Source organism: Atractosteus spatula, chromosome 7 (assembly GCF_055471065.1).
Source record: "Atractosteus spatula isolate fAtrSpa1 chromosome 7, fAtrSpa1.hap1, whole genome shotgun sequence".
In the NCBI taxonomy this organism is placed as follows: Eukaryota; Metazoa; Chordata; class Actinopteri; order Semionotiformes; family Lepisosteidae; genus Atractosteus; species Atractosteus spatula.
This window is the reverse complement of record NC_142712.1, coordinates 38,970,556-38,986,916: the sequence shown is the minus strand read 5'-3', so window position 1 is coordinate 38,986,916 and position 16,361 is coordinate 38,970,556. Positions and strand designations below refer to the sequence as shown.

Below are 16,361 nucleotides of genomic sequence, written 5' to 3'. Positions count from 1 at the left end.
ATAGGGACATCATACCAGGCATAAAATAGTTTTTCTTGTCTATTATTATACTTTATTGAAGTGAGGATTCCAGAGTGCTCAACTTTGCTGAAGAGTCACAGATTCATTTCTACCTTCAGGGACTTAGCATAGAAGAAATCACCCGCTGAAACATTTGACAGAAATCTATACTTTTACTTCAATATATTTTGAGACTGAAGTTAAGAGTCATGACCCTTTATTCATAAATACACTTTTTTTATACTTCAATGTTAAATAGTTTGTACAACAGTATTCTACTATATACAGATTTGTTCTTTCCCTCCCTTTTAACAAAAAACAAAAGGCATAAAAATGGCATCCTCCAACAGAACACCACACAGAGCAAGCATTCCTACTCTTTGTACACATGCAGTACTGCATACTGTCCATTAGATCAGTAGAATAAAGGAGGGTCAAATTTAATCAGATCACCCATTTACAATGAAAGACAAATCCACAATATTAGTATGACCTTTTTAAAACGTTCTATGGTGTAAAGATACATAGTTTATTCCCCAGTGTGGCAAAACTATGGCTTAACTAAAGGACTAAACCATTCTGCCGGGGCCCATTGTCTCCTGTCTTAATACAACATGAGTCGTTAACCCATTTTCTTAAAACTATTTTTTCCTAGACCTGTTATGTAACTGAGATCTCAGGTGGAACAAAAACCAGAAGACATCTGTACTCCAGAAATTGTATTGCAAACCCCTGGACTAGTCATGACTATATGCAGTAAATTTCTTGAAATAGCACCAGTTACATTTACCTGTTTCAGGTAGGTAAATCAATTAGATTTGATCAATCTAGCCACGCCTTTCTTAAAGGCATCTTACACAAACCAGATAAGAAAAAATGTACTTTATTGTGTTGTTCCAGACATTACTGCATGGATATGGGATGGCAGGTCAGAAATAATTCATTGAACTGCATAATGAAAACATTTAGCAAGGAAAAATGCAAATATTGTAGCCCCTGAAGACGAGCTGGTCCACCAAGCTGGAGGTCGGTGGCAATCATGTAATTAGTAACCCTTCCAAGACTTGTGAATTAATTCCTTAAATCTAGTTGTGCATTCATTACAACGTTTATGTACCATTTAGGCAGAAAGGACACTAAATAACAGCACAATGACCACATTTCCTTATAATTTGGCACAGTCTTCTTGTAATTGCATAAGGAGGTTCAGTAGCTTTCTAAGGATGAGGCACACTTATTTGCAGTCATTTGCAGGTCAAGAGGTCCCGATAACCAGAAGACACGCCCACCCAGAATTGATTAGACCACTCCTGTAAAGTGTGGATTGTTCCATACCATTCACTCCTCAAGTGAATTCATTAAATAAGCTCAATTCAATTAATTACCTTAACATAGTTCTCACCATAAAAGTGTTTGCAAGAAATATTCAGCAAAGCTCATAATTTAACTTATTCAGTTTAAGATTTAAGAACAACTTAATACCTTTGTAACTTGAAGCTTTCTGCAACTTACTCTCTGTGGTTTAAAGTGGGGAATATAGCCCTTTACATTTCACAGCTACAGAAAACAAATTTATAGTTTACAAGAAAAAATATCACCCGCTTTGATATAAAATATACAGACGAGAAACATTTCACTCTCCTTATTTCTTTTCTTCTAAAGATTCGAGTAGTAATTTGGCCATGAGAGAATTAAATTCTTAACAAAAAATGTGACATACAACTAAAAACATGGATATGCACAGTAATCTGGCAAAACACCGAAGACCTCCGAGATTAGTAATATGTAGGTGGATTTCATGTACAGCCACCATTCCAGTCAGACAAAAGCAAAATTGCTAGTATCTTAGAAAGCCCCTTTTGTAAAAAGGCACATCCTTGAGATATACAGCAGGCTTGCTTCATTTTTTTCATATATTCTTCCACTCCAAGACCTGCATTATATATACTGTATAATCTATTCTTAAATAAAATCTGAAGACAGACCAGTTATTTTTTCTCCAGTCATAAGTGCTGTTACATTCTTCTCAGTCTGTTTAAGTCTCGTTGACTCTCCTCTTAATAGAACACTTTCCATTACTACAACAGGCATTCCCTGAAAACTGTTTAAATGGTCTTGCGTTGTCCAGAAATGTCCAGTGGATCCCCATACACTCACATAGGCTCTCCTGTGCTTACAAGGGTAATGGGCTGCTTGGTTCCGGGACGCACAGTGAAGGTCATGCCATAGGCCTGTTTAGACTTGTCTAGGCCACTGTTTAAAAAATAGAAAGGAAGAAAAAGCATTTTAGGGAGACTGTTTAATCACTGTACCTCATGAGCTTTAAAAGTCCATTCATGTCTATTTCGAAACAAGAAAAACTATAAATAGCAATTTCTTTAAAAAGAAGGGGGGGGGGGTTAAATCCATTCAGGAAATGGATAGAAGCAGGAATGAAGAGTTATTCTCTATAAAGTTTGGAGAGAATCAGAGCCTTTTCCAAAACCAGAGAGTTCAATTCATGTCTTCACAATCTAGTCGCATGTCCTTTTGAGTGGACACTTTAGAGATACCAATAAACCTGGCTAGCACATCTTTGGGAACCAGAACATGGGTTTATTTGTGAATTAAAAAAAACAACATTTATTATAATTACAGAAATACTCAAGTGTCACAGAAATCCATACCTGGTATTCGGATCAAATATTTATTTGCTTCAACTACCTCTCCTACACTTTCTCAATTCTATGGTATACTTTTCATTTCTTCATTCCAACAATTAAGATATAGTTTGTTTTCTTTCTTCAGACTTCCTGCAACATTTATATATAATACTATGGCATGCATTTCTTTTCGCAAGGTACTGGTGAAACAATGCACTCAAGAACAGAAATTACTTCGATCCCTAGATCAGAAGAGATCAAAGACAAGTTCTGAAGGTACCTGGTGTCTGGCCTTGTAGATGTGGGTGAAGCTATAGGTTTTTTCACTTTGGAGGCAAGTTCATTCTTGGTCCTCAGGTCCTGTCCCTGGGATTGCTTGACTTGGAAATTGGCATTCTTGTCCTTCTGGGGAGACTTGGGCTTCACGGGGTGACTGCTCTCATCATCAGACTGGGACGTCCCCCACTCATCAGGGTTGGTGTCCACTTCTTGAAATGTGGGCTTCAGATCCATCTCAAGCATCTTCTTCTGCAGAATGCTCTGAAGGGTCATCTGGCTGGGAGTTGGAGCAGGTTTGAGGACTGGATTAGGTGGAGCAGGTGGTTTGTTTTGCTTTGCAGGGACCTGCATGGGGGCCTTTTGTTGGGTCTGCACTGCTGCCTTTAAGCTGGTGTTAGAGGCTGGAAATCGAGGAAGAACCATAGATTTCAGAACAGGTTTTGGTGGAGGGGGGGGACCTTTGGGTTTATTCACAACTGTGGCTGCAGGAGTGCTGACCTTTTCACTAGAAGACAGGATCAGGTTGCTTTTCTGCTGGATGGGTGTAGATGGAGGCAGGCTGGGAGGTGGGTTTTTTGGAGCAGGAATGCTTTCCTCCTCCGTGTCTGAGTTGGCAAATTCTGGAGGAGGAGGGATGAATGGGATAAAGAGGTCTTCCCCATTTTCTTCATCCCTGACAGACGGGGAGGGCACAGGAGAGTCCGTATCATGTTTCTCCAGGAGCTCCACCACTAGGGTATTGCTAGGAGCATGTTTTGGAGAGTGCAGAAGTCTCTGTACCACGTCTGTTGAAGCACATTCTTCACTTTGTAGCAGTTCGGAACTCTGTACCTTCTTAATAGGCTGTAAAATCACAGCTGGTGTTTCACTGCGAACCGCTGAAATAGTTAAAGGCGACATTGATGGTTCTGGGTCACATGGCTTATAAGAACTAGAAATGGGAGTTCCTAAAGTTTTTTCTCTTCCACTGCCCTTGGGAACCACAGTGAAGGAGTTTGGATTTGATTCGCTTTGGTGAATACTTGCCGAAGAGGATATGTTGCTGCTATTATTGTTGCTGCTCTGTATGGACAGACCAGATCTATTTTGATCCCTCTGCTTAGCTGCCAGCAACAGATCCATGGGGGATTTTGAACGGTCCTTTTGTGAAGCACCAGATCCAGAAAGAACTTCACTTGTACGAAGAGAATATGGTGTACGGCTGATATATGGGCTTTGTTTCCGGCTCTTGCCCGGAGATACCTGCTGCTGGGGTTCGCTGGAACTCTGCTCCTGGCTATTCTGTGTGAATGCAGGTTTGGGTGTATCCTCATCCTGTACAACATCTCTCTTCGGTACCAAAGTTGGCAGGGCAGTCTTGGAAAAGTATGTAGGAGTGTCCACATCCATGGAGGCTACAAGGGGGACATCTACTTCATCCATTCTTGCTGTGGGATTGCTTAGGTCACTGGATGCAGGGGTCTGAATTTTGTCTTTGAACTCCTTGAGATCTTTCTCCAGCTGAATGCCCGAGCTGTTTCTCCGGGCAGGTTTGGCAGGAGGTACAGGAGATACCTCTGGAGGGCAACTGTTGGAATGCTCCACAGTGGAAGAATCTTTGCCATTTACTTGGGTAGGGAGGTGATCAGTGATCGTATCCTGCAGGAAGATGATGGACTTTCCCTTCTGCTCTCTCTCAGACTTGCTGCCTGGTTGGGCTGTGCTCTCTGGGTTGTACAGCTTGGCAGCATTTTGGGGGTTGAAGCTGGAGGGCATGGATTTTTGAAGAGGTGGAGCGGGAGCTGGCTGCTGTGGTGGCATGTCTTGATTTGGCATGGAGGAATTTCTCATTGGTTTGGGAGGGGGCATTTTGTGGGTTTTGGCCGGCACAGAGGGAGCAGGCTGAGGGCCCACATGGGGCGGCTGTTTCTGGGATAATGGTGGGGGTGGGGGGGGAGAAAAATTTGGATGCTGAGGGGTATAGTCTTTACTGAAGTTGGGATTTCTGTATTCTGAAGAAGAGGTCTGCTGCAGGTTCTTGTGCGACTTCCCTGAGGGGGGCTTTGGGGGTGCCATAGGAGGTGGTGGTTTGAAGGGAGCAATATCGGGGTCCTTTTTAAAGAACTGTTTGGGTGGGCTTGGAGGGGCCATGGGTGGAGGACACAAAGAAGCCAGATCCAAGTTTGGGGAAGAGACAGCAACAGAGGGAGAAGGGGCAGGGTCATTGGCAAACTCTAGGGGAGGAGGAATGGTTTGAGATATTGGGGGAGGTGGTGGTGGGGCCATTGCTGGTGGGGGTGGGATGTATATCGTTTCCTCCATATCGGGAAATTCTGCAACTATTCCATTGGAGTAGCTATTGGACTTTGCACCATTTTCTAAAAGAAAAAAAAAACATGATAATAAAAACATATAGTAAGAATGAAGACCAGTTTGAGGGGAAGTAAAAAAAGATGGAAATGAGAACCTTTTCTGTTTACTTTAATTTTCAAAGAACTCCTTTGTCTCATTCAATGGGGTACCTGAAAAGGTTATCTAAGGGAAACTACCTTTTTTTGTTTGCAATAATGCTACAACCTTAGATTCAGTTGTAGAGAGAATCAAGTACAGAGAAGTGCACTGCTACTTGTGGATTCCTGGGTAGGGTTCAATCTATATTGCAGAAGTCAGAACATAAAATGTTCTTGGAATACATCCCTAAAGATTATTTCTGGCTAGCTGGCTTTCTCACTGTCTGCAATATTATTAAGGTAATCAAGTCTCATGCAGATACTGCATAAGTTTTAAAATAAAAACTGTGGCTTGTTCTGTTTCAGCACAGACCTTGTGGCCGTGTGCATTAGGCTAAGTGTTCTTTCAACCCTACCCTATGTATCTGACCTGAGTGTTTCTCAGCATGAAGCACGAAGAGGCAGATTACAGTTTTATGAAGCAAGATAAGACATTGTGGAGTAGCCTCTTCCCAGCACAACTTTAAAAAGATCTACCCACAATGTGCAATCAAAAATCTATTGTGAATTGTTGTATGCAATACAATTGCAGTTTCAGGATGAAGCACTGAGCATCACAGAAAATCTAAACCTTAGCTGCTTCCTTAGCTGATGGGTTGACATTTTAATTTCATTATGGTAAAAAGAAAGAGGAAATAGATTATTTTATTAGATTAAAATAATTTCTTTCATGTAAACCTCTTTTAAGCTTCTACTAATCCTGGACTACGTGAGCAACTGAAGGCCCTATCCTCGGACCATCATTAACTAAGATCCTGCTCATAAATGTTTACATTTAATTTAATCCAGGCCCAAATGAGGTTTTGGAGAATGACACCAGTTACATTAAAACCTTCAAAGGAGATTAATGCTGAGATATTCCTTTCAGTTCGGTCAACTTGCTTTATATATAGAAACAATAGGTATACTGACTGAACAACATAAGGCCATATTGACAGTTTGTCATATGTGCGCTCAAAACAAAATTGGGAATGTTTTCTGTCCTTTTGAAATACTATGTATTGTAACAGAAATATCTCCAGTAAATCCCAGGCAGGATACTTCAAATGGTTAAAAAAAACACTGCCTCCCCTTCTTGAAACTATGATATCATCGTTATGTTTTGTGCTCATGTTGCCATGACAGAAACGAAACCAGCGGAGCAGGGATGCATTCATTTTGCGTAATTTTAGATATCTGTATGATTGCAAAACCCAGTGCACTCAAAATGACTTCTTAAAAGCAAACTGAACAGACAACAGATAAAACATGGAATTATCATCAATGGACTTTTATAATGGTTATTTATAACCACAAACATTTTATCATCAAGAGTTTAGCAATATGCTAGTGGTATTATATGCATTATAAAATACATATACAGTGGTGTGAAAAAGTGTTTGCCCCCTTCCTGATTTCTTATTTTTTTTGCATGTTTGTCACACTGAAATGTTTCAGATCATCAAACAAATTGAAATATTAGACAAAGATAACACAAGTAAACACAAAATGCAGTTTTTAAATGAAGGTTTTTATTATTAAGGGAAAAAAAAATCCAAACCTACATGGCCCTGTGTGAAAAAGTGATTGCCCCCCCTGTTAAAACATAAATCAACTGTGGTTTATCACATCTTTGGAAAGCTGAGTTCAATTTCTCTAGCCACACCCAGGCCTGATTACTGCCACACCTGTTCTCAATCAAGAAATCACTTAAATAGGACCTGCCTGACAAAGTGAAGTAGACCAAAAGATCCTCAAAAGCTAGACATCATGCTGCGATCCAAACAAATTCAGGAACAAATGAGAAACAGAGTAATTGAGATTTATCAGTCTGGAAAAGGTTATAAAGCCATTTCTAAAGCTTTGGGACTCCAGCGAACCACAGTGAGAGCCATTATCCACAAATGGCGAAAACATGGAACAGTGGTAAACCTTCCCAGGAGTGGCCGGGAAGGTTTACCACTGTTCCATATTCAACAAATTGAATATTTCAGTGTGAAATATTCAACAAATTAAATATTTCAATTTGTTTGATGATCTGAAACATTTCAGTGTGACAAACATGCAAAAAAATAAGAAATCAGGAAGGGGGCAAACACTTTTTCACACCACTGTACATTATATATACACATACATATTATAAAATACCACTTGCATATTGCTAAACTCTTGATGATAAAATGCTTGGAGAGCATAATAAATGAACTAGCTCTGCCAGAGAAAGTGTCCAGAAGTGCTACAAAGTCCATGTTGGCAGAGATCAGGGACAGTTAGACAGTCTTACCTTTTGCAGTGATCCCTGGCTGAATGAGGACAGGGGGCACTTTTGGAGTTGGAACAGCAAATCCTTGCACAACTTCAGAGGAAGCCTGTGGAGGAAAAAAAGCAAGCAGCCACTGTTGACATTCTCCTCTAACCAAGAGCAAGAGCCACCTTTGATGTTGACACAGCCCAAGAGCCTGAGAGCTGGCAGCAAGGCATCAAGAACCTGTACATTCCTCTCCCGCTATCAGCCATGGGCTGTGTCAGGTGATCACTGGGATTTGTTTGTTAATGCCTTATGCCTGTTTAACCCAGGAAATTACCTTTTGAGTTATCTGAGCTTTGCTGTTAGCAGTGAATTTGATGTCTGCCGAAAACAGAGAGGCAGGGAAGTTGTATGAAAATAATACCCAACAGGGAGCAAGGCATCTGGTCTGGGTTGCCTCTATACAGCAAATCTATAGCTGAGAAGCAGATAGCTTTAAGGCTTTAAGACAGTCCTGTTGATTGCACCTGTTGATTTTGTTGATTTCTGTTAGGAGAAGAGATAGTATGGGATTTGGGGCAGAATTAATTGTTTTACTGTTTATGGAATGGTGAGAATGCATGCCTACATCGTTTAAAGTAACTATCTATATCCAGAATCTATATCCACTTAATGTCTGAAAGGAAGCTCCTATATAGGTGATGTTCTTCATCGCTTCTTTAGCTGATACTTTCATCCAAAACATGCTTTTTCACCCATTTACCTCAGTTTGGTATTTTTACTGGAGCAGTCTGAGTGAAGAGCCTGTCTCAGGGGTACGACAGCAGTGCCACAACCTACCAGAGACCTAACCACTGCCCCACACTCTTTATATGCAAGTTGTGCAAGAATTTAAATATTTCTAAGCATCAAAAATGCATCAAAGAAAAAAAAGGCAAGCAAGTTACTTTGTTGTCTTTGGCAAAGTTTGAGATATGAAATTTACACACTCACATGCATATGAAAAACAAAGAAAGGGCTTGTCTTTTAGAGATTAAAACGCAACTTGTGATTTTACTGGACCTATAATTTCATATCCTGCCACTGCAAGCAATGATGCAATGTACTCCCCAAGCTGCATGTACAATATAACAAAATCATTGCTGCAGTTTTTCACAATGCTGTTGATTGAAAAGGCCAGCTAACTCAATATGCAGGATGCATAAATTTCCAATTATGTGAGCAGTGAGCAGAAGCTGCCCTCATCAGCTGCTTATTTTAAACAGTGCCATTTTCAGCATGTGGCAAAATTGTCTTTTGGGACTAAGGTCTTTCTCTCTCTGGGTATAATGAAATCTCTTAAAGTCACTCCCCTTATCATCCCCCATTCAGCACTAAAATAAACAATGAGAGTTTGTACACTACAATTAAAGGAAAAAAAACACTTGGCTGGCTGCTTTTAAGATAAAGTAACTTATCCATTAAATGACAGTTTAATATTTTGTAATCATAAAACACAAACAATGTAAAATGGAAACGAGTCTTTTTAGTTTTTGTATGTTTTTGTGGAATCAGCATGCACTAAATTCCACAACAGTGCTACAATTTTGGGGATGTAGTGAAAGATAGCAAAGCAGCTTCCATTGTAGTCCATAATTAATAATGTTCTCACACTGCTCTGAAAGCAGTGCAGCCCAGGCCATGAGTCACCTGCTATGTTTGCCAAAGCGTCTGAGAAATGAGGACAGATGACAACACTTTGGCCTCTGGTGTTTGGTGGGGGAGGGAGACATCAGACAAATGACTAGATACTAAGATACATGTGTGGTACAAAAACAGGGTGAAGTATGCATTTCTTCATGCAAATAAAAAAGAAGGTAATAGTCATTCATACTCACATGGGTTGAACCACTGGAGATGTGTTTAACAGTGGGTCGGGCTCGCACTTTTGCTGTCCCAGATTCTGGAAACACAGCAGAATCCAGAACCAATTCTACATTTTCTGGAAAAGGAAAAAGACCACTTCATCAAAGTCAACCCTATTTTGAGTTTTAGAGTGAATTATGAATTATAAACTCAACTAAAATATTAAAATTAGTTGAATCCTTATTTATAACTCTTACACAAATAAGATCTGGCATTGCTTCACACCTGCCTTTGATTCAATGTTTCAGCAACAAAGCCCCCATTTTGAACCAACATTGGGTTAATCTGGCTGAGAAGATCACTTATCGAGAGGCAACTCTGTGGGTAGATGGCAGAAATGCATCCCAAACCCACAACCTACCAGAGACCTAAGGCCTGAAAGGGAAGAATTCAAGTTGTATTGTCCTGACTACAGTGACGCCAATGAACATAAGAAAAGAGGGATGGTCGTTCAGTCCATCTAGACTTTTGGTAGTTAGTAGTTAATCTATCCAAGATTGTCATCTAGCTGTTTCTTGAAGAAAGCCACAGTGCCAGCTTCAACAACTTGGCTGGGCAGCTTGTTCCGAGGCCCCACAACACAAGTCTCAATTTAAGAAGAGGGCTGAGCCAAGGGTCTCAAACCCTACCCCTGGAGTGCATCTGCAAGTTTTCATTCCAACTCAGCTCCTCATTGATCTGACAGGATCCGTTTGTCAACTTCTCCCAGCTCTGCAGGTCACCAGCGTGCTAGAGATATGTTGAAAACCTACAGGTATGGTGGCCTTCCGGGATCAGGACTGGAAAACTCCAGGCAGAACAGAACATGTGTGCTCCTTCACTTTCCTAGAGAGTAAGGAGTCCCAATGCCCCTCGCACTTTGCACCTTGGTAATCTGCAAACCTGTTGAACCCGACTCCCAGATTAGGCATTTGTTTTGTTAGCCCGGATCAGTGTCTCTACCCTTGTCAGCAATAGCTTTTTAATGTGTCAGTGTCTGTCACTCTGTTCATTGCAGGATCAGACATTTACACATTCCTCTCCTAGCTGTAAAATAATAAATACTCAAAGGCATTGCACAAATTGTGACTCCAGTGCCCCAGGAACAGTGTACAGTAAAGGCATTTTTTATCTTTCTAAACACAATTTTCTTTCTTTAAAAAATATCTTTCTAAGATATTTTTGAGCAATTTGATGATTTGCATAACGACTTATTTACTGTATCACTGTTTCACATAAGGTAAATTAACTTATTTCTGGCATTCACTCTGAATCCACATGCCTTTTCTTATTATTGTCTAGCTGAAGGCAAGCAGTAAATTAAAATCGCTTTCTAAAGACCTGGAACAGTTGAGCAGTGATGAGCTAAAGAAGTCTTTCATTAAATTAAAGAACTTAGTTTGAGATCATTGATCATCAACAAAAAAAGAATACTTATCAGCCTTCAAGTCCTCTTACAGAAATCACTTGCGTGACTAAACAATAACTTTCAAGTCTTCCCAATCTTAAAACAAAACAGTATTATGGGGTTTCCAGTAGGACTTACTGGAATAGTGGCTTGCCAGGACTAGGGATGGAGACCTTTGGCATGTGGCACACTTCCTGAAGAAAGCCCTGTCCTCGGGGAGTGTTCGCATTAAGCAAGTACTAGAATGTAGTAGTGCCCAACAGAACATTACCAAAAGCATAATTTACATTGTAATTGAGCTACACAGAACAGTATGGAAAGTGGACTACATTGTTTCTTCTACTGGATGTTATCATTGTCAGTTTCTGCATTCACACCATGAACTATTTCTCTATGAATCATGTTTATAATATCCCGGTTCATTTTTTGATCTCATGGGGGGTGTCTTTTTATCACAGTGGTTTTGTTAAACTGATTCTGAGTAACTGGGCAGTGGACAGGTCAGATTTCGGTCAGCAGTATACTTTGACTCGGTTGTAGGATTGACACATCAGCAAAGAATGAAGCAGGTTCATAACACATTTAAGCCAAACCAAGTTTTTAAGTCATTACTATAATATAATAATTCAGTTGAAATGCTTGACAAATCTTTTAGGATAAAAACATAACAGTCCATTCTGTTTTTTTTTTAAATCCTACTTTTATATATTGCCTTAAAAATATGCCTGCATACTTATCATCCACACCCACTGCAATGGCTATTTACTTTCACATCCATTACAAAAACAGATTTGCTTGAGCTAGTGGCACGACATTCAGTTGTAAGTGTGGTTGACTTGCTTGGAAATGTTCATTCTATAATGAATCAAGAAGTGCTATAAAAGAAACAATGTCAAACTATTACAATGAAACAACTGCAATGAGGGCCATCTTCACTACAAGCTGTCCATATTAAATAAGGTAGACTAAATAAGTTAAACTGGAGTGAAAGTATTTTCACAATAGAGATAGAAGAAAAAAAATCATGTTAGATTGCTAGTTATATTGTTTATCTACAGAACAAACCATGGTATAAAGGTAATGTGGTTCATCATATGGTGTATATTGTACAGTATCTTAAGCCTGAAAGAATGATCCCCTCCTAACAAACGTTAAATTACTACACAGAAAATGTATTTGTATATGCACAGTCAAAAAGTGTCCCTCTTTGTAAAAAGAAAAGACGTTAAGAAAGCCTGATGACGTTTTAAAACCTTTAGCTTTTTACTGTGCCTACATTCCAGACATTATTGTAAGGGTGTGGGAGCTACAATGTGACTCCTTGGCTCCACCTGTCTAAAGGCAAATGACAAAATACTTCTCTCAGACAACTCATAAAATTGCTTTACATATTTAACAAAAGCAATAGATTGTACCAAAATAATATTAAAAATCCTACAAAAAATGGAAAATGAAAAAAGAAATCGAACTACTCTACAGGTGTGGTATCTATGAGACATGCTAGCTTTCTGCCAGTTTCTGTCACAAATAAAAGTCACTCTTCAGCAGCAAATCTATTGCTGAACATGACATACATTACTTCAAACTTCCAGTTTTTAATCATCAGTTAACTGCATAGTTCAGCATTATTGATCTGACTGTCAAGTGTGGTTTTCTAAGGTGTTGACCATTTCAACATCAAAGCAAGGAGACTTTCACTGCAGTCCTGCAAACTCTCAGCACGTGATACGAGTTCCAAAACATGTTTTTCTTGTTGCCTTGATGCAGTTTGAAGTGTTGTTTTTGTTTTGTGAATAAATGAAAACTAAGAGAAACAGATGGCAAATCTCTTAGCGGCAGAAAGGAAATTAGATTTGATTTCTCCAACTCCAAAATCATGTTCTATTGAAACAATTTCTCTCTTCCCTGTCACCTGCTGTTCGAAAACAAAACATGAGATTTATTCTGCAGCTTATTCAATCTCCTTCTGTATTCCCATTGAATCCTCTGCAGATACTTCACAAATGATGGACTGAGTTGATGTGAGAGGTCTCATGGAAAACATTTATATCAAAGAAGCAGAATGGAATACAACTGTACCACAACAACACAACAGGAGAAAGTGAAAACCTTCAAAATGAACTCCACCCTAGGGAGGGGGAGTTTTTGTATGGCAATTAGATTCAGCAACAGTAAAACAATAGCATTCTTGGAATATAAGAAAACTACTGATTTACAGTAAACCCCAAGAAAATCATACTTTTCCATGCTCTTGTTGAAAGTTCTGATTACTTTTCATTATATTGCAGAGCAACTAAACACAACTTTGTCAGGAATATCTACCTGAGGTAAATTTTTGGAGTATAAATACAAGAAATTGAATGGAAACTAGAAAATGTACAAACTCTTTAATTTCAACGAAGAGAAATTGTTTCCATTCATTTCTCCTGTGCATTGGAGTAACTTCCTTCGAAAAGTAAACAGTCATATACAGTACATCTATCCAGCATGCTCATCAAAATCACTGTCCCCAATGTGATCAAGTTTAAAGGCTTCTTCAGTGGAATGCAGCTGGCTGAAAGATAGTCCTTATCTTCTTTAGTGGAGCACATTCCTTACAATAATGGGAAACTGCACTTGTGAGGAAGGTAAAGGCATAACAAGTACATCCACTTCTGAGGTCTCAATGCAGTTAAAACCTACCTTTGTAATTTATGAGAAAAAGAGTTAAAGCTAAAGATGTGAAAACCAGACAATATATTTTTGGAATCAGTCATCTTTCAGTTATTGACTGCTATGGAGAGATTCAGTACTAGATTACTAGATTACGACTAAAAATGTATACAAGTAAATTGGGATCGACTGGGTTAATACACTAAATAAGGGACACCTAGTTTATAGTTTACAGTACAGTGACTGATGGCCACTGAGCATACCTGCTGTAATGAAAGCCTGGGCTGTGGATCACTAGATAGAATGAAGTATGCACTAGAGGTCACTGAGAGCTGAATTCCTGCCTGATGCCTTTTGTCTAGAGGAGCACATTAACTTTGTTCTTCATTCCCACTTCACACCAGAGCATTGCCAGGGATGCATTCCTCTCCCAAACCACACCGGACTTTAAAGATTCCAGTCAAATCATGCTTAGCTCTGTTCCCCTCAATACTGTACAGAACAGGGGCTCCCAATTTCGGTCTTTAAACCCTCACATCTGCTGCTTTTCGTAATGGATGTAAATCCTTAATTGAACTGATAAGGGAATTATAATTCACAGCTCTCATATGTGTGAGAGGTTTCCTACTATTATATTTTTAAGTCACTTAGTCTCCAATTGTGTAGATGGGAACCTTGAAAGAGTTAATCACTTCATTGAACTAATAACATGCTTAAACATGCTTGTTTCATGAGCTAAGGGGAAAAGACTTAATCCACAAACGGCAACACTGAGCGAAAGCACATACTCCAGGATTGTGATTAAACTGAATTGCAAGGTGAAACAGCTAAGGAACTGCAGATCACTTGACTGCAAATTTTAACATGGGATGTCAACAGCCAGTTTCGTACAGACAATGTGCAAGAGCAGGATACTGGTTGTGGCTTATAAACTGCTCATCAAACATCTCAATAAATGTTTGTGTCAGTGGTGCCAACAGCACAGGTAATGGACTACTGAGCACTGGAGAAATGTGATCTGGTCAGATGAATCGTCCATCAGTCACCAGATCTGAATCCAATTGCATATGTATGGGATATTCTGAAACAATGCTCAAGATGGCAACTTCCACCTCCATCAACCAGGTGTGAGTTGATTGACTCTCGTAAAAGAATGGTTCACCATTCCTTTTGCAGAATTCCATATGCTGGAAGACTCTGTCCTCTGTCACAGTGCATACGTGCTGTACCTGTGGTGGCTCAACACCCTATTAAATGAATGTACATTGATGTTTCCATTTCTCTATCCACTATCTTTATGAAATAGGCTACAGTTTAAACCTTTTAATCTGAAATACTGTGCAGAAGAATGTTATGGAGGTGAAATGAAAAATACATTTACAGTACTGCACTTAACTGCATTAAAAAGTCTAAGGCAATGTCTGTGCTCTTGATTTTCAGTTGAAATGGTACAAAACAGCCCACACCCTGGCAAAATAAATGCTCGAGTAATAACTTAATCCAGTTTTTTTTTTGTCCAAGTACAAGAATAATCAGGACAGTTTTATAGTTCCAAATCCTTTAAAACCGCATGGTGTACATCCCATGGTCTCCAAGAGGTTGTCACATGGTCTTGAAACTATTTATGTGGTGGTAGTAGTAGGTAAAACCCAAATTCAAATCAAGTTTGATCCACCAGAACGGAAGCAAAAGTCTCACCTAGAACAATGTAAAATTTAGAAGAGCAGCATCCTCCACCTTAAATACGGGAGATATTTGATTTAAAAAACATAAAAGTCACTCTTAATTGGTATATATTGTAAAGAAAAATATTATCTTCGTGCAAACATAATTCATATTTAAAAAGAAACACATTAGGCTTTTAGGGAAGAGTTACAGAAGAGAAAAATACGTTACTGTGAAGATTATACACAAGTATTTTCATCAAACACTGCACCTTCGGTCAGGGTGATATTAACTACGGCTGTTAATTACCGAGAGAGTTTACGTTCATGATTGGCTTGTCTACATGAAAGAATACTACACTTTATATACCTTGCTAAAGATATCATGATACAATATTAGTTTGAACACGTTCTGCAGTTCAGATTTAATCACGCAATAGTTTCTGCGAATTTTGACCCCTGAACTGTAAAATTTCTATCATCAGCGAACTATGGACACGTAATGTTTTTTTTTTTCACAGTGTCACAGTCATGGAAAGCAAGTACTTTGACTGCACATAAGACAGGAATAATTAAATTGTAATACTTACCCCTCTCCTTAATTTCAACATGGGTGCCGAAGAGATTATTATTCTTCCGCCCCCAAATCGAGTTTAAAGTCCCTCTTTTCATATTTTTTTTTACTGTCACTGATACGTTTCGCTTGCGAGAATGTCAAACACGATGCATTTCCGACAGGTGTTTTAAATCGGAAAGGATCACCTGTCCTGCGATAATCCTTGGAGCTCAGGGAATGAGCTCAGCAGGTGTGTTCTCTCGCTGCTCCTCACTGATTTATTAATTCGGTTTCTTTCTTCCGCCCTTTCGCCCTGGGAACCAAGAAGGGCAAAATGGCCTCCACCTCCTTTTCCTCCCCTTCCGACAGGTGAGGTAAACAAACCCGAGGCACACACCTACTGTAAAGGGGTCTGGCAGGCCCCGTCACTGACTGCACACACACCCTGTTGCAGTCACCGTGGTAACCACAGCCGTGGCAACATTCCTTCCCGAAAACTAAATCATTGCAAACTCTAGACCTTGCTCACAAGATACCAATCACGTAAAGTCTTTGTTATC

General features: G+C 39.4%; 1 protein-coding gene across 1 annotated transcript; it reads right to left on the bottom strand.

The window, feature by feature from the left end:
• Positions 1–29: 29 nt before the first annotated feature.
• Positions 30–16,076, bottom strand: LOC148830923 (uncharacterized). Its single transcript, XM_088921720.1, has 5 exons — positions 15,836–16,076; positions 9,515–9,618; positions 7,674–7,758; positions 2,923–5,278; positions 30–2,253 (listed from the first exon to the last, which is right to left on the bottom strand). Exons 1-5 carry the CDS (start codon positions 15,915–15,917, stop codon positions 2,154–2,156), a joined length of 2,727 nt encoding a protein of 908 aa, XP_088777846.1. The 5' UTR covers positions 15,918–16,076; the 3' UTR covers positions 30–2,153.
• Between the last annotated feature and the right edge of the window lie 285 nt (positions 16,077–16,361).

Excerpts from the sequence above, each read along its gene's own strand:
- LOC148830923 (XM_088921720.1), bottom strand. The coding sequence starts at position 15,917 with ATGAAAAGAGGGACTTTAAACTCGATTTGGGGGCGGAAGAATAATAAT. Across the intron at positions 5,279-7,673 it reads GCCAGGGATCACTGCAAAAG|AAAATGGTGCAAAGTCCAAT; the intron begins GTAAGACTGTCT and ends TTTTTCTTTTAG. Across the intron at positions 2,254-2,922 it reads TCTACAAGGCCAGACACCAG|TGGCCTAGACAAGTCTAAAC; the intron begins GTACCTTCAGAA and ends TTTTTTAAACAG.